General features: G+C 38.9%; 2 protein-coding genes across 7 annotated transcripts in view; both read left to right on the forward strand.

The window, feature by feature from the left end:
• Window positions 1-18,034, forward strand: part of cers2b (ceramide synthase 2b) — a 31,492-nt gene extending 13,458 nt beyond the window's left edge. Inside the window, exons 3-11 of the mRNA XM_057834989.1 lie at window positions 1,736-1,853; window positions 1,939-2,057; window positions 4,454-4,511; window positions 4,681-4,731; window positions 12,602-12,694; window positions 13,001-13,129; window positions 13,298-13,404; window positions 14,228-14,381; window positions 16,723-18,034. Coding sequence (XP_057690972.1) covers window positions 1,736-1,853; window positions 1,939-2,057; window positions 4,454-4,511; window positions 4,681-4,731; window positions 12,602-12,694; window positions 13,001-13,129; window positions 13,298-13,404; window positions 14,228-14,381; window positions 16,723-16,875 — 982 coding nt within the window. The 3' untranslated portion in view covers window positions 16,876-18,034. The remainder of the gene's footprint in view (window positions 1-1,735; window positions 1,854-1,938; window positions 2,058-4,453; window positions 4,512-4,680; window positions 4,732-12,601; window positions 12,695-13,000; window positions 13,130-13,297; window positions 13,405-14,227; window positions 14,382-16,722) is intronic.
• A 2,606-nt stretch (window positions 18,035-20,640) lies between these two features.
• arnt (aryl hydrocarbon receptor nuclear translocator) overlaps window positions 20,641-23,464 on the forward strand; it is a 35,473-nt gene continuing 32,649 nt past the window's right edge. For 4 of the 6 annotated variants that reach the window (XM_057833973.1, XM_057833974.1, XM_057833975.1 and 1 more), the window contains exons 1-2: window positions 20,641-20,992; window positions 21,788-21,878. In XM_057833973.1, coding sequence (XP_057689956.1) covers window positions 20,956-20,992; window positions 21,788-21,878 — 128 coding nt within the window. In that variant the 5' untranslated portion in view covers window positions 20,641-20,955. The remainder of the gene's footprint in view (window positions 20,993-21,787; window positions 21,879-23,464) is intronic. The other 2 variants (XM_057833977.1, XM_057833978.1) reach the window with 1 other exon arrangement.

Raw genomic sequence — 23,464 nt, forward strand, 5'->3', positions numbered from 1 at the left:
AAAGAAGGATTTTAAAAAAATCTATCTTGATGAGACAGATGGTGACGTCCACAACAGCGTCTGGTTCCACACGCGTTCTGCGGAGCTCACGTTGCGTTACTCCTGAGCCCGACGTTGAAACCAACGATGAAAATGATGAAAAAAGTGAGACCGATCTTGATTCGGACTCATCAGATTACTGGGAGCCACCTCATTCAACCGGAAGCAGCCGAGAGCCTTCCCCGTTGTTATGTGCGCAAATAGTTCAACAGTTCAATAGTTTAGTTATGTGTAAATAAATTGTTACTTTGCGATCAAAAGCTCTATTTGTCTTGTTGTTCGTTATTTTGTAAAAGGAAAACATTATTCAGACGTTTGGGATGTGACTAAAGCAAAAAATAACTGTGTTAAAGTTATGTTTGAAATGTATGCTTTCACAAAAAGCTCAATTGCTCTGTTTTTTCATCAGAAATTGGAAAATTGCTCAAAGTAAGCTATTTTCTCATGCTGATTTCTAAAGAATGGAAAAAGATAAGAACAAACGTTTTTTCTGCTGAAAAAAAGGGTCTAATCTTTCTTTTGGTGGGTTCCATGTTTAAACAGCAATAGAACAGAATTTTCTGTGGGCCTTGCAAAATCAGTCAAAATCCAGTAAAACGGCTGGGAGCGAAGGGCCTTACTCCGGTGAAAATGGCTGGGAGTGAATGAGTTAAAGGGCACCTCAGACTTAAAGACTTGTAGGCTCCAATAAGCCACAATTGTTGTCTCTCACTAAAATATGTTATTAGAAACATAAAATGTTGCCATTGATTTAAAATTCTATAATATTTAGTACATATTTTGACGCCATGTTTTAAGCGCGCAATGGACGCTCGGGGTGATGATGTATATTATCACTGTCACTTGACGAATACTTCCGGGTTACTGCAATTCCTTCTACGCTGCGAGACTCCAACACATGCGCTCACGGGTTAAAAGTGGCGAGTACTTACTATTTGTGTTTTTATTGCGTCATTTATTACCTTTTTCGTTGCCTCAAAATACTTTTTGCATGTGTTTCCCTCTCATACTTTTAAGCATTGTGTTTTCTTGTGGTAGCTTTAAAGCAGATTGTTGATCTGTTGACCACATTAGTCACGTAGCATGTTTAAATCACCCTTATTTGATATTACTATGTTTATAGTATTTTCTTAACACATCTTTAGTATGTTCTGTCTGTATAAATCTAAACAAAACTGAAAGCGCACAGTAGTACTTTGGTGTATCAAATTTGTTTCTTGTAGGACGTTTCACCGGTGTAGCACATTTTGGCAGAACACCGTTTTTTTTTTCCCTACTCGTCTCGTCTCATCCCGTCTTTCCTGTTCATTATGCTTTTGCTGCTTGTTTTGTGAAATCCCGACAGTGCTGTCATGCTCCTTGATGTTCCTCTCTGGTTCAAATTGAAAGGGTTGAACAGATGACGTGTATATAGTCATACTCTGAAAGCCGGGCAGCATAACCGTTTGACGTCACCGCCTTGCGATATCAACAACAATGGCGACCTACGAGTTAAACTAATTTTACGAATTGTATAAAAACAAAAACATCAAGAGGGGTTTCAATATTGAGTTATTTTAACTCATAATAACGTTTATTGTTTAAGAACTACAAGTCTTTCTATCCGTGGATCCATTTAATAATTTTGATCCTTTTTCAATAGCCTCAATTTATGTCCTAACTATTTGTGTCTAAGCTGCCTTGTTGTGTTTTGCAGGACGGTGGCGACGCCTCTGGCCTCTTTACTCGGGGTAAAAGAAACAGTACGGCTCAGGGTGCCTAATAACCCCACACTGGAGTCCTATTACTGTAATGTTTCCAAAAATCCCACACAGGTAGATGTTCAAACCCACCTAGTGAAATTCTGCTCATTCCGTAAGTATGCATAACATTAAACATCAGCCTTTTGTGAAATTCTAGGTTTCAGTAGTGAGTCTTTGCAAGCAGACGGGTTCCTCAGAAAGACAAGTGCAACGATGGTTTAGAAGACGGAGAAATCAGGACAGGCCGAGTTTACTGAAAAAGTTTCGAGAGGCCAGGTATACATACGCATACGCGCACACACAACATGTGTCACATTGCCAACAGGGTTGCTTGAAGCAGCTGCCATTCATGTGTCACTCCCGACTATATGAGCACATTTCTACGGGCAAAAGTAGCACTCTATTTTTAGCTTGCACATGCTACAAAGCCTCAGTGTACCTTTTGCCCCAACACACACAATCATTTGCACATGACCACAGTAACTCAATCACCACCATTGCATTTGTGTGTGTATGTGTGTGTCCGTTCACTTATGGAAACTGAGAATCAGTAAAGACAACAAGTTGATCCTCTGATAAGACAAGAAGTTAGTCATTATTAGTTGAAAAAACTGACAACACAGTAGAATATAGGCTCCAGGTACTGTATATGGAATCTCAGTAAACATTTAAGGACTTAGGGACATGCTGAATGGAAAAAGGACTACTATGAGAATGATGTAATTCCCTTTACAAGTATTATCTATTAGGAAAATAAAGTCACCGGAACACCCCCTAAAAAGTAAAAGAAATAGATGACACATAGAATGTATTATTGCAATAAAAGGGGCCAGGTCCCCTTAAAAACAATAAAACATAATCCTGGTTTAAAATAAAAATTACAATAAATATATTTTTAAAAAACTGTAGTCAATATTACACCATAAAATCCAGGGGTCCCCAACCTTTTTTGCACCACGGACCGGTGTGATTTGGGTCTTTTTTTTCATAGACCGGTGTATTGTCAAATTTTGCACCCTTATAAAATTTTGCTCCCAAAGCTTTTGTGGCGGTGAAAAAAGCCCTCTTTTATATTCAATTGGACTCTCAATGTTATCCAACGGTGCTAAAAAACTATTTACCTCATAAACATACATGTGCAACACAAAAATGGCGTAAATTAATGCTTAACGACACGGTGAAGTCGTTAAGTGAGAGAGCTGCGTGCAGTTGCTGTGTGCAGCTGACATGGAAAATGTGAGTTAATATTCCTTTCTTTAAAGAGAGTTTGTAGTGTGTACTTCGGAATCGCTGCATTCGCGGTCATTTTTAACGTTACACGCATGCCAAATTTGTCAGAGTACCGGCAATGTACGGCTGAAAAATACAGCAACTAAAAATAACATTTGTTTTTAGCCCCGTCGTGTTAAGTGCAGGGAAAATACAACTCACCCGCTGAATCAGTGGGAGGCCTGAACTTGTGTCGTTGAGACGAGATGGTCCCGAGATGGGAGCGTGAGAGAAGCCCGCTTCACAAAGATACGATGTTGGAATTTGTAGCACAGTATTTAGTGCTCTCCTAGCGATGTCAGGTTATTCCAAACTGACTTTAATCCAGAAGATCGGTAGAGTTGTCTCAAATGTACGTTTAAGGTTGCCGTGATTTGTGATCTCTACAAGCTGATATTCCTGTTGCACAGACATGCTCGAAAGTCGAATCACTCGGTTTATTCACATACGGGTCACGAATCCACTCCTCCGCAGTTCGTGGGTCTTTAGTGATTGGGAAGTAGCGTGGATTTTGTTTTCTTCGAGGTTGTAGGCTCATCTTCTGGCTCGTCAGGTTCCCTTTTCCCCGCAAAAAATCTGTTCAAAGACGTCTGGTTTTCAGTCATTCTAGTGTGGGGGCTAATTATTTCCGGGAACAAATGTGATGGGCGACGACCTGTGTCATACGTTATTATCGAGGCCAAGCGCACATAGATATACAAAACAAGATGTACTGCTAACAGTCCAATCAATGCATTTCTATGACGACCTCTTATTCTGTAGTTGTTTATCTAGATTAGGCAGGGATATGGGTGTGTTAAGCGGCACAGGCCAAAGTTAACCGGCCAGAATGCAGTCGTTAATAAATAATTTATTATTTCTGCGCGGCCCGGTACCAAATGCGTCCCCCCCGGTCGTTGGGGACCCCTCATATAAGCAGTTAAGACAACATAACTCCTGTATCGTTTTTCGACATAATATTGGAACTGGCCCTTTAAACTGAAACTATAAGACAGGGTGGCTTGATTATGCATGTTGGTCACCCACTGTTGTGTCTCAAGCTTTGAGTTCTACAACTTCTCTGAATCCAGCCATTGTGGGAAGCACACACTTAGCAGCATTGTGTCTCTCTTAATTCACATTCTTTCTGTACGTTCAGCTTCCCATTCTCAATGTGATGTCCACTTTTTGTCCGCCATGTCTCGTGACACAGAAGGATGCAGTGTGTGACACTTGTGTTGCTACTTTTTTTCTCCATTCATCACACATTTCTACTGTAACTCTTTTTTTGTTAAGCAGGCTATGCTCAAACCAATTTATTGTTTTTCACTGTCCGTCTCGCCTACTTAAATTGCCTTAAGAAATCATTTATGTGCAAGTAAATTGACTAAGCAGTTTTTGTATTTGTGTGTGTTCTCTTGCAGTTGGCGATTTACTTTTTACCTTCTTGCTTTTATTGCTGGCCTGGCAGCCCTCATTGACGTGAGTAACCCCTCGTCTTCCTTCTCCCAATGTCTCGAGCAGCATTTAAATCTTCACGCGCCAATTGCAACTCACTTTGTCTGCTGGGCAGCATGGTCTTACCACTTTGTTGCGTCAGCGGCTCTATTTATTAATGCGACATCATTCAAATGTCCTCTCCTCCTTCCAGAAACCTTGGCTCTATGACGTGCAGGAGATGTGGCAAGGCTTTCCTGTGCTGGTATGTCTCCAGAAACCATCCTTTTATTGTTATACATTCCATTCTCTATGAATTTGAGAAGGATTCATTATACCTCACTGTGACTTGAGGGGGTGCACCGTATTTCCTGGACGGGTTTTAGTTTCAGTTGTAAGACCTTTATTTGTGCAAATGCATTTTTGGAGTAATATGACTCGTTCAGTGGTATGGAAGTTATACTGGTCAACCGGAATCCTACTATTTACTATATATATAATATATTTGTCTATTATATTTTTCAACAGATAGAGTGGAAATATGGTATACTCTTTGCGTGAAATTCAAGTTAGTAACCACTCTAATGACTCACTCTCCTCTTTAGATAGAGGCGTTGGAGAGTTTTGGATTCAAGATTTGACGATAAAGATAAGCACATGACTCTTGGCTTGTCAGAAGGGCTGTGACAAAATTTGGCAATGGGACAAAATTAGCACTTGACTCTCTGGCAGAGTACCCTATATAGTATATTTTGTATGATATAATCAGTGTTGTTAATCACAGCGTTAGAGTATAACGGCGTTATTTATTTTCAGTAATGAGTAATCTAATTAATTACTTTTTCCATCTTTGCAATGCCGTTACCGTTACTGAGGATGTGAAGGGGCGCGTTAGCGGCGTTACCACAATTTGGCTGAATGAACCGCTTGTTGTCTGATTTTGTCACAGCTGCCTGGGAGGTAGCAGAACGGGAGGGAGGAGAAGGGAAATGGGTGGTGACGCCGTTGCAAACACGATGCTAGGTGCCTCGGAGCGTTTGCGTAATAATGTTCTGTTTTCCTGTTGAGTATGCATTATCATCCCCAAGTTGATGTTGTCCTTGTAGATGCTACAATCAAATAATGTGTATATATATTATTATTATTACTAAATATAGTCACTTGTCCTAAACTATTCTTGAATGACGTATCCATGAACATTGATGTTTTTTAATCAAAACAACTAGAGCAAAGACAGGATACTCAGAGACTCACCTGCATATTGTATATATATATATAGTAGGAGTGTGACGATACACACAAGTGCAGGTTCAGTACAACAGGAAAAACAGCATTTTGAAAGTTAAAGTTTATATACTGTATAACTCTTATATTGGTGAAATAAAAAATGTAAAAAGTGTGACCTATGTTTTTTTAAATTAAAAAATCAGTTCAAATCAATCAGTTTATATAAACCTGATGTGAAAAATGTTATAGAACAGGGGTCGAGAACCTTTTGGGCTGAGAGAGCCATGAGCACCACATATTTTTAAATGTAATTCCGTGAGAGCCATACAATATGTTTAAAACTAAAAATACAAGTAGTGTATGCATTTTGTGTAATTTCAACACTTCAACACAAGTACAATAAGGCTCTGTTTTTTTTTTTTTTTTTAAATAACATAGTTATGCTGTTGCTAATCAATGATGAGTGTTTCTTACCATTAATGCGACTTCTAGTGCTGCATGGTTTAGCTAAGGCAGTGCTTCTCAATTATTTTCTGTTACGCCCCCCCAAGGAAGACGTAAATGTTCCGCGCCCCCCCCAAACTCTGCCGCCACTGTAAATAGTATCATTTGTCTATAATATTACTATAAGTACAGTGGTACCTCTACATACGATCGCTTCGACACACGAACTTTTCGACATCCGACGTAAAATTTGACTCGCCATTTGTTTCTACATCCGACGACATGCTCGAAATACGACGACAATGGCAGCACCGCAGACGAATGCACGGCGGATTTTCTTGTGTGACAAATCAACACAGGTTTCAGAAAAGGTTGGTACAGGTGGTGAAACAAGGAAAAAGTTGATGCTTACCTTCTAAATGATGATGCAAATGACAGAAAAATATGAGCGTGGGGTGGGCATCCGTGAAATGGCTCAACAATACATCTCCACGGTCCTCCTCCGACCATCGTTCGCCAGTCTTTATAAGTTAAGCTGACAATTCTTATTGTGGTAACATCTCCAAAGAAATCGCCAGCTTCGCCACGTTTTCATCATTTCTTTCACAACTTATTCAACACAAAACGCCTGCTGTCTGCCGCAATTGACGGTGTTCTCAAGAGAACATTCAAAGTGAAAGTGAAACTCAAGCTCACCGGTCCAGGCACGTCAGTCCCGCGGTGCGTTCAGGTACACAAAAAAACGTCCGCCTTATTAGAACCCGATTCGTTACACTATTACAGGAATTATTATTATTCTTTTTATTATATTATTCCAATTTTGATTTATAATTTATTTGTTTTGCTACGTGTAATTGCCATTTGTAATAGCACCAGCAGTATTTTTTAAGGATTTAGTGCAGGTTTTTCGGCTGTGGAACGAATTAATGGAATTATAATGTATTCCTATGGGAAAATCCTGCTCGACATACGACCATTTCGACTTACAAACAAGGTCCTGGAACGGATTAACTTCGTATGTAGAGGTACCACTGTACACATCTGCCTCACATTGTATCCTTTTTTTTTTCTATTAGAGAAAATAACAGAGATCAACTTATAAAGTATAACTTTATTAACATTGTTTTGTTTGTAACAGAAAACACTTAACGCGCATCAATTTGCTTGAATTTAATTTAAAAAAAAAAAAAAAAAAGTCACATCCAAACTGTAAAAATACACTTAAGGTAAATTTTTTACCATTTGATACTGAAAAATAAAATCAGTGAATAATAAAAAATTCAAATTGATTAGAAACATGAACTCATGAGGACAATATGCCAAAAAAATTTGACGGAAAAAAAACTGAATAGAAGAGGGGGAAAAAAGGTGTCTTTGGACAGAAGGACAGTTTTTATTTTCGCTGCTCGCAGTTCACCTCCAGTTTGCAATTGTGTGGGGTTATTTTGCACTGACACTGACAAATCGGGACGATTGTTGGCAATATTCGACACGTTTTCGCTGAAAAACAACCAAGCGGCTTATCAATGAGATTGGGGTCTAATAAATCTTTAAGTGGCGTCTTAATTGATTTGGCTTCCGGCTGTCCGCTATAATCATTTTTAGACACAGTAAACATTGGTCTTTCCTCATCTACCACTGTATTAAATGCCAAAGCCAAAAGGCAAACGGCCCGAAAAAAGCGCATTCTCGGCGGCCGAGGGAGAACCGTAGGTGAGGGCGGTCGTCGTGACGATCCCAAGCCGAAAATGGCACTTCTTGGGCGGACACGTGAGAACCTGAGAAGACAGTGGGTCGCTGCATGAGTCCGGCCAGAAAACGGCTTTCGAAAACGGTGCACAGCTCTCCAGCTCTTCAAGAGTCGCTTCCGTGTGCTCTTGCTTACTTCAAAAATACTGCGCGCACTTTGAAAATGAGAGCGCCACTGCCACCCACTGAGTGGATGTGCAAGTACACTTTATTCTAGTACGGCAAAAAAAAAAAAAAAAAAAAGCATGTTCCCCGAGGTCACACGCGCCACCCCTGGCATCACTCTGCGCCCCCCTGGGGGGGCGCGCCCCACTATTTGAGAAGTACTGAGCTAATGGCTTTGTAGTCTGGTTGATACTTGCAGGCATTGAGAAACTTCAGTGCACACCGAAACAAGTTTATCCGTCGGTAGATTTTTTTTCTATACCGAACTCAGTGAAGGACTTAAATAAATCCTCCCCTCTTGTTTTCCGTTTCATAGTCAAAATTTTGCAATCACGCTGAACTGCGATAAATAGCTTACATCTGTTGACTCATCCAAAGCGAGAGAAAAAATGATGTCGCATTAATGTCCTTATCTCCTGCTGAAAAGTACGATGCTCCTCGTCTTTTTTTCTTTTTCCATCTTCTCAAAAGGGTTTCTGACAACACGGAAAACTAAACTGAAAACGAGGAAAGTTTACTTCCTAATCTCACGCACACGCACACATCGGCAGCTATTTTTGACAGCAAAATACGGCAACCCCACTTAAACGGTGTCTCTGCCTCATCTGCATTGCCTATGCGGTTGGTAGATAGACACAACGACATGTACAGTATGTTTGCCACTTTCCCACTAAAATTACTGCGAACCGGCTTTCTAGTCGCTAGTTGTAGTATATGGACTACATGTCCCATGATCACCCCGGGCTCACGCAGGCAATGGGGGGGATCTAACGTAGCACATCTAGGTTGCTATTTGATGATATTGATTTGATGATATAGTGCGAAATGCGGGAGTGTTGTTAAAAAAAGTTAACATGCGCCGCAAAAGTCACGTCTGCTCATTACTACACAACACCAGCGTATGACCAGTGACCATCGCCGTTTCGCGCAATGCGCAAAGGAGTATAACAAAGCTTTTTTTTCTTCTAATAATTAAACATTTGTCTGCAAGCCAGATGCAGCCGTCAAAAGAGCCAGATCTGGCTCGCGAGCCATTGGTTCCCCACCCCTATTATAGAATGTTGATGTGAATGATGTTTTAGAATGTAACATGTAATCACGTGTAGAACATAAAAAGTAATGTCAATTACTTTGCAGAGTAACTAATTACTCTTACAATGAGGTAACGGAGTTACTAACTCAATTACTTTTTGAGAGAAGTAACTAACTAATTACTGTTTTAAAGTAAGATTAACAACACTGGATATAATGTGTGTCGGGTCAGGTACAATAGTAGAAAGTGTGTTTCATGATGGCCAGAAATATAGCTTGATATGTCATAAGTGCAGAAGTAATGGTGTTAATGTCACTGCTCTGCAAGACTTGGTGTCTTTTTGTGTGTTTGTTTGTTTTTGTTAAAGAAATGAGTCTGCTTGTCACAGAACATACAGTAATAGTATGTGGGTCTTGAAATATTGGTAAAAATAGTCTAAGATTTTTGCAAATATAATACACTTTTAAGAAGACTGGAAGTGAACAATTGAATCTTAGTTGTTTATAACGTCCATCCATCATATGTACCGGTTCTCCTTACCAAAGTTACGGTGCTGCTAGGGAGGCGAGGTACACCCTGAAATAATTGCCAGCCAATCACAGTGGTATATAATAGTTAACGTGTAATGAGTTTGGAATTAATATAGTGTATTCAAAAGGCTAATATTTGCAAATGCAGAGAAAAAGCAAAAACCGAGGCAGATTTGTCAAAATTTCACAAGTCACGATTTAATTGTTTCCATAAGTGCTGTTGTTATCTTAACAATTAAGTTTAAAGCAGCTCAGCAGTGACAGTAACAAGTCAATGAATTAAAATGAGTTCATTATAGTTATTATTGGGTGGCAGGGTGAACAAGTGATGAGTACACGGACCTCACAGTTCTGAGGTTCGAGTTCCAAAGATGTCTGTAATGTGGACTAGGAGTGGGAACCTCTTGGTACCTCACGATACGATACAATTTGCGATACAAAGCTCACGGTAACGATGATCCGATGATATGGCGATACAACGATTATCGATACATTGGTCAGGAAATCATTCTAGGATATTCTACAAACAACGAATGAACAGAAAAACAAGCTTCTACTGTGAACTGGAATGAGTTTATCACTAGTAGACGTTCAATCCATTTGAACTGGGACGGTGGCAGCGAATGAACGTTTGTTCATTCGCTGCCACCCTCCCACTTCAAATGACAGTCAGTGTCAGCCAATGCCAGGCAATGAGGTAATTTGGGGCCATTTAAGGTTATTTACCTGTTGATTTTAAGTAACTTCCTGTTGATTTGGGGGTATTTTATAGGTCACTTCCTGTTTATTTTGAGTTACAGAACAAGAAGTAACCTGGGAATCACCCAAATAAATAGGCAGTGACTCAAACTCAACAGGAAATGACCTTTAAATGCCCAAAAAATGAACAGCAAGTGACCTGTAAATGCCCTGTAAAACGGACAGAAAGTCTGTGAATGTGCTGGTTCCGAATGAATGAACGTTCCCAGTCTAACTGGATTGGGGGTCAAGCACCGTCAGTGCAGCCTTAGAGTTAACTGAGACACAATAATGGTGGAAGATTTTGGTAGCAACTTGTTGGTTCCTTTTTATTTATTTATTTTTTTAGACATTGACATCTTTTTAAAACGATATCTCGATTCTTGGCAGGCGCATATCGATAACCTTTTGGGACACAAAGTATCACGATATATCACAATTTCGATATTTTGTCACACCCCTAATGTAGACTTCCTATTTGAAGTTTGCATGTTCTTCCCTAGATTGTTTGGGATTTCTCTGGATTCTTTCCAAATCATTAATACTAGTATTCTGTAAATAATTTCAAGTCTCTAAATTGCCCTTAGGTGTAAATGGTTGTTTCTTCAATATTTTATTAGCTGGTGACTAGTCCAGGTGTATCCCACCTATAACCTGAAGTCAGTTTCTTTTACACCTAAGAAACAATTTGGAACACTGTATATCAGGGTTGCTCAATGTTTTTTGCTCCAAGATCTACTTTTAAATGAGACAACCTCCCGCGATCTATCGAGGAGGGTGAACTAAAAAAAGGAAAAAATTTAAATGCACAGTTACAGTAATTATGCTTTGTGAGCAACATATGAGGTTATGTTGCTCACAAAACACAAGCAACTGTGTAGATTTTAAAAAATATATAAATAAAAAAATGGACGGTAAATTATGTTTGCTCACATAACATTTTTTTTTTGATGCCACGAGCTACCCACACTAGCGTTGCGATTGACTGGTCGATCGCGATCGACGTAATGGGCACCCCTGCTGTATATGTTATGCATATTAAAGGAAACACGATATGGCGGAAAACACTGACAAGACTGAAAAAGCAGTTTCTGCTCTTGCACTCCTCTTTAAAAGAAACTGCTGTATTTTAAGCCAAAACAACTGTTGTGTTTGATAGAACAATATGTATATATGCTGCCATAGCAGATTCATGGGGCATGAAGCACCCGAACTATTTTTAATTTGTCCGTTTTACCCTGAAAACCCCCGTTTGCAGATTTCACGCAACCGCTTTTGTTTCAACCTAGCTATAAAACGAAGGTAGTTAATTATATTTATTATTCAAAATGTCTGTCGTTTTTCGCTTAGAATCATTAATTGATGTCTCATATTTATTTTTTTTTAAAAAACGACTTTAAAAAATTATTCACTCACATGTTTTAAACTTTTTAATTATGTCACAATGAAAAAAAAATGGCGTCTATAAAAAAGTCACGGGTATCTACCTCATAACTATCACTTAATTGTATTTTTTTTGTTACTGTCGCATTTTCTCCAATATGTTAAATGATAAATAATCGATACAGATAAAGAAAAATTGAAAAATAAGTTTTAAAGGGTAAATATATGAAAAAGAATATCTAGACCACTCCTTGATGTCTGCTATTTCTGCATCGTGACCCTTGTTGTATTACCATGTTTCACCCATATAAATTCCCAAAAAATCTAGCTGTGGTCATTCACAGCTGTATCTTGACACTCAGTGATACATGGAGTTTTTGGATCGAGACAAGGTTAGTATGCGATAATATCTCGTTAAAGTCATGTGGTCTGTAATTCTGCTCTGGCGTGCTCTCACCTCCAGATAGGGTTTCGCTGTTTAAAAAACACTTTTTTTTTTTTTAAATGCCCTCGTGTTCAAATTTTTTCTTCCCCCAGAAGATTGAGATTTTAAGCTTTCCAATGATGTATCACACATGCATATCGGACAATTTTGAAAGTTGGCCAAATTGGGGGTCTCAGAGCGGAACTTCAAGTCACCTGAGTGTTTTCCGCCATATACGTGTACTAAAGCGAAACAGAATATAAACTGTCAAACTTAAACCTGATTACTTTATTTTAACACTTACTTTTATATTACTATTCTACTCATGATGTTGACAAATGCTTGGAGGATGCTACCACTCTGTTAAAATGCTTTAAATGGTATTTTACAAATTTGGTACATACATGTATTTATACATGTTTTTTATATTGTTATATTTCAGACTCTGCTACCATCTCAGTACTGGTACTACATGATCGAACTGGGTTTCTACGGCTCCCTACTCTTCAGCGTGGCCTCCGATGTCAAACGCAAAGTCAGTGCATCAAAATGAAGGAATTAAATGCAAAATCTTATTAGGGGAACTAGAAAAATCATTTGATCCCTCTCCCTGTGTGATCCGTTTTGGCATCTGGCATGTGTGTGGACATTGGACTGTTGTTGCACGTGTGTATTTGTCAGTGTGTGTGCGTGCGTGTGTTTGTGTGCGTTTGAACTTTGGTCTGCTTGTGTCAGCTGAATGAGGTGGTGGAAATCCTGCCAAAGAAGCACAGCATAGGTTTTAACCCTGCACACACATTTTTATAATTTGCAATTCGTCGCTTTCATGTGCCACCTGTAGGACTTCAAGGAACAAATAGTCCACCATGTTGCAACTATCCTCCTCATCAGCTTCTCTTGGTGTGTCAACTACATCCGTGCTGGAACACTCATCATGCTGGTGCATGACTCCTCCGATTACCTCCTTGAGGTAAATATGCACTGAGAATCCTCTGTTACCTCCGTAAATTTAAGTTCATCTCCATTTCCAAGAGAGAAATTCTCCTGTGGTTGTCAAGCAGTGACAGAAACACTAATGCGACACTGCTCCCTAGTGGAGAAATTATTATCCAAATGTATTTTTTTAATCTGTCTGCAGTCTGCCAAGATGTTCAACTATGCTGGCTGGCGAAATGCGTGCAACTACATCTTCATCGTATTCGCCGCAGTCTTCATCGTCACTCGCCTCGTCATCTTCCCCTTCCGGTACATTGAAAACAATCCATAAGGGCATGAATTCATTGGTTGGCATTGACGGGAATAGACATCATCTTCCTCTTGATCCTAATATTACTGAATCCTTTAGCTATGTATTTTTTCTCTGTTTTTGTGACCTAATATCTTTATATTATACTGCTAGCCAGTGAACAATGCATACCCAACAGGAGCATAGCATTTCTATTGTTTTTAAAATTGATTCACATACTCGTGTTTTGAGTTTCAAGCATGGTCCCAGAAAAAACAATGTAAAACTTAAGTGAAGGTAACCACTGAATTGTTTTCATTTACTACAATGTTACTCCACTGCTTGTGAGTGCTTCGGCCTGAGATCTGCCACAGAAAAAAATCAGTGAGACATTTACTCACCACCGAAAAGTTTAGAAAACAGTACGGTAGCAAGGTACAACGTTTTGGTTATACAGGGGTATGATCTGACTAAATTAAGTGTCAGTGAGACATTTACTCACCACCTAAAAGTTTAGAAAACAGTACGGTAGCAAAGTACTACGTTTTGGTTGTACAGGAGTATGATATGACAAATTAAGTGTCTCCCCTTTCGCAAAGATAGTGCCAAAGAAAAAGTTCCTCAAAATGTATTCTGTAAAGGAATCACAAGTTCACATTTACATCCAAAACAAAAGCAATGTGTAGTACGCGGACAATTTTTAAAGCAGTATTTACTTGCAGATCATTGGTTTGAAATGTTTACATATTTTTCCTTGGAACAAGCCAAGCTTGTGCAACTGAATTGTCTTTATTTAGCCGACACTATGAAAAGATTTTTTTTTTGTGCCCACTGTCTACACAGAATTATCTACTGTACATGGGTGTATCCAGTAACCATCTACGAGCCCTTTTTTGGCTACTACTTCTTCAACGGCCTTTTGATGGTGCTGCAGTGTCTTCACATCTTCTGGGCCATTCTCATCATAAGGATAGCTGTCCGCTTCCTCACACACAATGTACGATGAACTCATAAACGCTCTTTAATTTGTGAATATTACAGTGGGTGATCCTTCATTTTTCGCAGTTAATGGGGACCAGAACCCGCCGCGATAAGTGAAAACTGCGAAGTAGCCCCTCACCACCAAAAACAAACAAAAAAAAAAGGTGTTCAGTGTATTTATTCAGATTTAGCATTGGAAAGAGATACATATAAGACGTTTTTCACTTTTTTCCCAAAGTATAATTAAAAAAAAACTTTCATGTGTATATATACAGTATATATTAGTGCTGTCAAATTTATCGCGTTAACGGGTAGTAATTAATTTTTTAATTAATCATGTTAAAATATTTGACGCATTTAACGCATGCGTGGAATGACCCGCTCATGCATTGCTTCAAACAGATTACAATGACGCCGCAGAGAAAGGCCAGTGGACACAGGCGTTCCTTGGACCGGGCCGTTTATTGGCATAATCTTCGACAACTCCTTCACAACAAACATAAGTATCATTTAGTGAAAGCACAACAAAAATTATATTCCTATCTCTCAAAAAAATAATAATGTTCACAAAAAGAAAACCGTACAATGCAAAGAGAACCGGCGTTCCCAATAAAAATAGCTATGCATAATACACATAAAATTTACTCAGACTTTGGTCAAACTCTATTCAAACATTTCGTTTAGCTCAACAAATACACTGGATGGCAATATTTAGTCTTAACTATCAGAGGTCTCGTACGTTGTGAATCCAGCACTCGAATGACGTGGATGTACCAGTAAACAGGGAACTACGGCGTCAGTCGAGGGACAAAACACACTCATTGGCTTGATTTCTAAGTAATTTAAAACTCGCCCCTGACACCTTGTGGTTTATTTCAATCACTACCTTACGTAGTTAAAGACAATGTGGAAAAACGGCGGGGAGCCCATGTGACATCACCGCTCATCGGCAAGCTATTAGTTCATTTTTTGATTGAAAATTTTATAAGTTTTATTAAAACGAAAACATTAAGTGGGGTTTTAATATAAAATTACTATAAATTGTACTTAATTTTATCTTTTAAGAACTACAAGTCTTTCTATCCGTGGATCCCTTTAACAGAAAGAATGTTAATAATGTTAATGCCATCTTGTGGATTTATTGTTATAGTAAACAAATACATTACTTATGTACGGTATGTTGAATGTATTTATCCGTCTTGTGTCTTATCTTTCCATTCCAACAATAATTTACAGAAAAATATGGCATATTTTAGAGATGGTTTGAATTGCAATTAATTACGATTAATTAATTTTTACGATTAATTAATTTTTAAGCTGTGATTAGCTCGATTAAAATTTTTAATCATTTGACATCCCTATATATATATATATTTTACTAAATGGTTTTTAAGCACTTCAAATGTAATAATTATGATAAGTTTTAAACATGTTACTGTCCCACCGAATTATTTTTAATCAAGAATAAAGTCGAAAGATGCTTGTCTTTATTAAATGCTTCATTGATTTAGTCCACTGAAACCGCTCAAGCTGCTTACTTACACACAATGAGTTGCCACAGCAACTGTTTAACACGTTAAACGTGATTGACGTATGCGGCGCTTTGAAATTTCTACAACCTTCTCTGGCAAGATCAAACCTTAACTGTCCGTCAGTCATCGTTAACTTTAATGAGCAACTCCAGTGCCTGACCAAGAAAAGCGGCAGGAGCGAGAGTGAGAAACTACATGATCGGATCGGGACAGCTCTATAAAATACTGCATTTATTTATTCATTTTTTAATTGAAAAAAAAATCCGTGATGGACTGAGGGCGCGAAGTTTGAAGCGCGAAGTAGCGAGGGATCACTGTACTGCATACTAAACTGTGAACAAACCTGCACATTACTCGGACCACTTTTCTATATGCTCGTATAGGAAGTTTTTAATTCATATTTTTTTCTCATTGTCGCACGAATGTTGCTGCTAACTTAGGACCTCATTGCACTATTTTTCTTGTTACACACATTTCAGTCTAAGCCAGCTATAATTACTCACTTATACGTGCCAGAGTAAATATTTTCCTGTTTATTTATTTTCTTTTAAATCATTCTATATGTTTATACAGCAGTGCCAAGTGAAATTTCGTTGTTTCACAATGTTCATTTCGTTCTTGATAATGACAATAAAGACCATTCTATTGTATTCTATTTTAATTTGACTTTTTTCACCAAGCTCTTGTAAATTTTGCAATTTGATTCTAAATACATTATACATGATTCAAAATAATTGCTGGGAGCATGTAAAATGAGAAGGAAATTGTACTGAATTGTGGAGTTAAGAAGGCTAAAGTGTTTTTTTTTTTTTTTTCAATTTATAGGAAAAAGTGGATGATGAAAGGAGTGACAAGGACGAGACAGACGATTCCGAAGAGGAGGAGGAAGAGGAGGACATTAAAAAGGTCACCAAGAAAAATGGGCCGCTGCAGAACGGTCACGTAGTGCACAATAACAACCACAGCAAAGTGGAATGACAGGAAGGACGTGCATGTCACAAGGACTCGTATACCTCGGCGGGGCAAGAGATGCAAATTGGATGTCTTTGCACACAGAGAAAACACATACCTTCATTTGTACAAACCCAAAAGAACACTACAGGAAGTGGCACGGCTTCTTTTTGCTTTGTCATCCAAGTCCGCCTGATCGTGACACGTCGTCGCTCAAGACAGGGAAGAAACTGGAGAGTAGAAAGGAGGCGAGCGCCGATCGAACGTCCTCTGTAGCTTTCCTCGCTCTAACCGTGTGCCTTAGAGCCAGATAACGGCTTCTTTCAAAAACGCCATTTTAAAACTCGATGCTTTAATTGTGTTGTCGCTTTGTGCTTGGACGAAAGAACAAATCCACACGGGCATTTTCTTTCCGAAATTATGTCTATGCAACAAGCTATTGCAATGCCTTTGCACAGCCCCACATTTCCTTTTATTTCTTTTTCATGATTGACTTAGTGTCGCACACTTTCAATGTAGCTTGTGCCATTCAGAAAGGGGACTTCACATCTAATTCCTTTAAGCAGCAAGAAAATAGGATGCCATTGATAGCGATATCTGACCTAATAATAGAAAAACCACAGCTCTGTTCTCCTTTGACAGATTTGAATGTGTCTCTTGTGCTTTTGCCCCGTTTACTGGAATAAGTGGAATTTTCCTCACGTTGAAGACCACTGCCTAATTGCGCCGGGTGATGATCCATATGAACCCAGGCCGGAATTTTATATATGAAAAGAGGTAAAAGTGTGATATTGGACTTAATAAGGAGGTTATCACAAAGTGTTATGCTTTAATGTTTCTTTTTCCTGTGTCAAGTGCCTTATTTGTAATTTATGGGACATTCCCTTTCATCTCTGCTTGTCCTGTTTCTTCTTCTCTGTTTTACACATCACAGGCATGTCCTCCCTCATCGCTCACTTTTCTCCTCCACATACAGTATCTTTCACTCTACCGCCACCTAGTACCTTTTCTCCCTTTTCAACTAACCTCGACCAATCAACCAGCAAGTTTTTTTTCTTCCTCCAGTGATGCAAACGCAACAGCTGGGTCCAGGTTACAGTGTTTTTTTGTTTTGTTTTTTTTAATGACGCCGAAGTATTGTTATTAATAATAAAAGCAAACGATCATGAATCATAACAAAAGTCTCAATCACTTCTTTAATTATTTTTAGCTTAAGCATTAGAAGATAATAGATTCATTGACATCTACGTACAATGCTGGCCAAAAATATTGGCACCCCTGCAATTTTGTCAGATAATGCTCAATTTCTCCCAGAAAACTATTAAAATTACAAATGCTTTGGTAATAATATCTTCATTTATTTTGCTTGAAATGAAAAAACACAGAAGAGAATGAAAAAAAATTTAAGTCATTATCATTTTACACAAAACTAAAAAATGGGCCGGACAAAAGTATTGGCAGGCTTTGAAAAATCATGTGATGGTTCTCTAATTTGTGTAATTAACAGCACTTGTTACTTACCTGTGGCACATAACAGGTGGTGGCAATAACAATCACACTTGCAGCCAGTTAAAAGGGATTAAAGTTGACTCAACCACTGTCCTTTGTCCTTGTGTATACCACATTGAGCATGGAGAAAAGAAAGAAGACCAAAGAACTGTCTGAGGATTTGAGAAGCAAAATTGTGTGGACGCATTGGCAATCTCAAGGCTACAAGTCCATCTCCAAAGACCTGAATGTTCCTGTGTCTACCGTGCGCAGTGTCATCAATAAGTGTAAAACCCATGGCACTGTGGCTAACCTCCCTAGATGTGGACGGAAAAGAAAAATTGACGAGAGATTTCAACGAGAGATTGTGCGGAATGTGGATAAAGAACCTCGACTAACATCCAAACAAGTTCAAGCTGTCCTGCAGTCCGAGGGTACAACAGTGTCAACCTGTACGATCCGTCGGCGTCAGGATGAAAAGGGACTCTATGGTAGGATACCCAGGAAGACCCAACTTCTGACCCAGAGACATAAAAAAGCCAAGCTGGAGTTTGCTAAAACGTACCTGAGAAAGCCAAAAACTTTTTGGAAGAATGTTCTCTGGTCAGATGAGACAAAAGTAGTGCTTTTTGGGAAAAGGCATCAACATAGAGTTGACAGGGAAAAAAACGAGGCCTTCAAAGAAAACACGGTCCCCACAGTCAAAATTGGCGGAGGTTCCCTGATGTTTTGGGGTTGCTTTGCTACCTCTGGCACTGGACTGCTTGACTGTGTGGATGGCATTATTAAGTCTGAAGACTACCAACAAATTTTGCAGCATAATGAAGGGCCCAGTGTGAGAAAGCTGGGTCTCCCTCAGAGGTCATTGGTCTTCCAGCTGGATAATGACCCAAAACACACTTCAAAAAGCACTAGAAAATCGTTTGAGAGACAGCACTGGAGACTTCTAAAGTGGCCAACAATGAGTCCAGACCTGAATCTCATAGAACACCTGTGGAGAGATCTGAAAATGGCAGTTTGGAGTAGGCACCCTTCAAATCTCAGAGACCTGGAGCAGTTGGCCAAAGAAGAGTGGTCTAAAATTCCAGCAGAGCATTTTAAGAAACTCATTGATGGGTAACGGAAGCGGTTGTATGCAGTTATTTTGTCTAAAGTTTGTGCTACCCAGTATTAGGCTGAGGGTGCCAATACGTTTGTCCGGCCCATTTTTGGAGTTTTGTGTGAAATGAAAATGATTTTTTCCCCCTTCTCTTTTGTGTTTTTTTATTGCAAGCAAAATAAATGAAGATATTCCTATCAAAGCATTTGTAATTGCAATCATTTTCTGGGAGAAATTGAGCATTATCTGACAGAATTCAAGCGGCGCCAACAATGGTGTTACCAGGATGCCAGGTGTAGGTGGGCATTAGTCTTACCTGGGGTGGCAAAAAAGTAAAAGCTACAATGCTCAAGTAGGTCGAAATCCAGCGTAGAGCTACTGCACCTTAAAACGTGTTTTGTTTTCTCCTTGAGATAACTGTTTCTGTGATTTGATCGAAACAAATCAAAGTTGATTTGATTTGATTTGACTTAGAACACATCCGTGGTGACAAAATTTATTTTAGGAAACGTATTGTGGTTCCTCGGTTTTATTATTATTACTATAGTTATTCTTTGTTCCGCAACCCCTCTGAGCTCAATTTGATCCCCTTAGAATGCTTCAAAATCCACCAAAATCGTCAGGCAGGTCAAGACAGGTGCAATCTTTGATACCGTGTAAAGACAAATTCCAAATACACCATTTAGCGCCCCCTAGCAGTCATTCTTTGTCCCGCCAATGTTTTGAGCCCTACTTTGACCCCCTCAAAATGCTTTAAAACTCACTAAACTCAAAAGTCAAGTGAACACTGGTGAAAATGTTGATAAAATGTAAAAAAAAACAACAACAACAACATCAAAATATGCATAAATGTGTGTGGCGCCCCCCTAGAAACAAAACCAACATTTCATTTCATTTCTTTTTTTTTTTTGTGTGTTTTTTTTTTGTTTAAGGTGAGAGAGGAGGTAACAGCACTAAGGTTAAACCTTAGACCACATCAGGACTATATGAATGGTATACCATACGCGGTGCCCAGACTGCCGTTAGTACCGGTACTACATCTAGTTTTCTTTGGGTGGGCAGGCCCACCCCTGGTAACGCCCCTGGGCGCCAATACTTTTGGCCGGCACTGTTATTTCCCTATCTCCTCTTACCTGAGGGGCGGTGCTTAGTGCGGATTTCCCAACGCGTGACGTCATTTGTATCTGCCTGGCCCGGCGTCCAATGGGAGGAGCGAAAACAAAACACAGTGCTCTAGCTCGCTAAACTAGGAGCGCCATTTTAAAACCAGAAGGGTGTTTAAACCCGACCCGAATCTGGAAAACAGGTCAAGTCGAGTTGCGGCGATTGTTTTTTCCTCCCATCTTACAAACCTCGGATGGGTTCTGATAAGCGCGCTAGTCATGGCTCGGAGTTATACACCACACTGAAGACGCACGAGTGAGGACTTCACCGCGGCGCTAGTTAGCTTCTAGCTGAGTGGGTCTGGGGGAGGAGCGGGGATTTTGGGTACATTTTTTCCCCCCCGAACTAGTTTGTTTATGTTGTTCCACACGGACATGTCATCTTCAAACCAAGGTAAAGTGCTACAAAAGTCACACCGACAGCCCCCCATTTTAGGCAGGCACACCCACTCATTGTTTGCTACACGTTTAGTAACGAATAGATCTAGTGGAACACTTTGCTAAAGATAGCGTGACAGCTTCGCTTAAGTTAGCTCGTAGCTAAGCTCATGGTACATTACTGATAGGCGCAGGGCTGCACGAACCATTGCATGCACATTCGTTACAGGCACCTAAGTCTTTTAAAACCTAGTCCAGATTTATAGAGCAATTTTAATGTGCTTGTTTAAAAAAAACGTGGTGTTCTTTATTTCTGTGAGCTAGTCGTCCACAATCCAGATACAATCTACAGAGGAGGCATCTACCATCTGGACAGTTTTTCTTGTTTGTTTGAATGATTTTAAGCTAACGAGCTTGTTGAGTAAAGTTCATATTAATGTTTACACTACTGATCAAATGACTTACGTGTACCTGAGGCTATATAATCCAACAATCGTAAATATTGACCAAACGCCTGTGTCATATTTCCTACAATCTGTCATTCAAATCTTACAGTTTTTCGCATTTTATGCATGTTTCGTTGACCTCGTTTTAATTCACTGTTAAAACGTTAGACGTCCAGTTCATTTAAGCTGAAAGGTCTGGCTGTAAATGCTCAGCCCACCCAGTCAAAATGAATTGGACATCTAACGCTGTCAATGTGATGAGATGTAAAAATGTGCATTATATTCATGTGTAAACAGTGTTGTTGAATGTACAGGAAGCAAAATGAGAATTGACGTTACATTTCTGACACATGGTTTCTTAATAGATTTAGCAGACCCAGATTTGGGTTTGGGGGCAAGCGGAGCCCAAGCAAGTAGTGGGGCTGTTGTGCCAAAAGGGAACAACAAGAGACGAGCGTAAGTATAACGATTGTACAACAACAGTCAGTTGATACATAATGTCTTACTAGTTTGGGGTTCCCTAAAATGTTTTCACCCAAATTAGAACTATAGAATTGGGTTTTACTAATTAGTGTTGACTCAACTTTACGACTCCTCTTCGATAACTTGAAGTCAACTGAGAGCAACCCAGATAACAGACCGACGTTGAAAAGATGTTGGATCGACATTCCGCTGTAGATCTTATATCGTTGAATCAACGTCACTTTAGCACCTTCAATTAATGTTGTTTCAACGTTGAAATCCTTACAAAACCTAAATGTCATTTCAATTATTAATACAGTATTTTTCAGACTATAAGTCGCGCCAGCCTAAAAATACGCAATGTAAAGGGGGGAAAAAAAGATATAAGTCGCACCGGAGTGTAAGTCGCATTTTTGGGGCAAATTTACTTGATAAAATCCAACACACAGAACAGATATGTCATCTTGAAAGGGAGTTTAAAATAAAAATACAGTGCAGAACAACATGCTGAATAAGTGTACAGTATGATAATGTTACATGATGCATGAACAACAAAATGCGAATGTGGCCGGTATGTTAACGTAACATAGCTATTAAAAGTTATTCAGAGAACAATAGCATAAAGAACATGCTAAAAAGTTTACCAAACACAACAGTGTCACTCCAAAACACCAAAATAGCATGTGAAATGATATAATAATATGTTAATAATTTCACACATCAGTCGCTCCAGAGTGTAAGTCTCCCCCCCCAGCCAAACTATGAAAAAACTGCGACTTATAGTCCGATAAATTCGGTAATATTGGAACAACGCTGAATCAATGTTATGTTTTCGACCAAAACGGCCGCTCATCCATGATTCAATGACTTTTCAATCATATTTCCCGGTCAATAATAAATCAACTATTTGTCAACATTAGTTCATCAACTATAAAACAATGTTAACCCAACCCTCGCCTGACATACCATAGAACAACGCTGTTTAAACGTCGCTTGACATCGAAAACTTCGATGTCAACCATACTGATGATTTTGATGGAAAATCAACGTTTATTCAATGTCAGTCTCCTATCTGGGAAGGGCGTAGGTTTGCATAGGGACGGTAGGGACAAAACACTACCAACTTTTCAGGATGCTCAAATTGTCCCCACCAACTTTTAAGCAACCTTATTTGCATTATATAATGACTTCAGTTATATTGGACATTTAGATTGTTTTCCCATATGTTATAAGGATATAATTTACCCTGCCATTATTAAGTGAATTACTTTTATTATGTTCAGACTTACATTGACCCACTTTCACTTGCTGAATGTGCTAGTCCAATTTTTTTACTCAAACGCACGTTTAATTGGCTGATTACTTGACTCCATTATCTGCCAGTGCTTTGAGTAAATTTTACTCACTTAGCTTTCTTGAAATAAGAAAAATAGCTATCGGAAAACAATCTTAACACATTTATTTTAAGCAAAAAGTGAATATATTTATTCTAAAAAAATCTTAAATGTTCTTAATTCAAGACCAGATATTGTTCAGAACATTCTTTGAAAGCATTTTTTTCTTGATTTAAGTGAAAAATG

Source organism: Corythoichthys intestinalis, chromosome 4, assembly GCF_030265065.1.
Source record: "Corythoichthys intestinalis isolate RoL2023-P3 chromosome 4, ASM3026506v1, whole genome shotgun sequence".
In the NCBI taxonomy this organism is placed as follows: Eukaryota; Metazoa; Chordata; class Actinopteri; order Syngnathiformes; family Syngnathidae; genus Corythoichthys; species Corythoichthys intestinalis.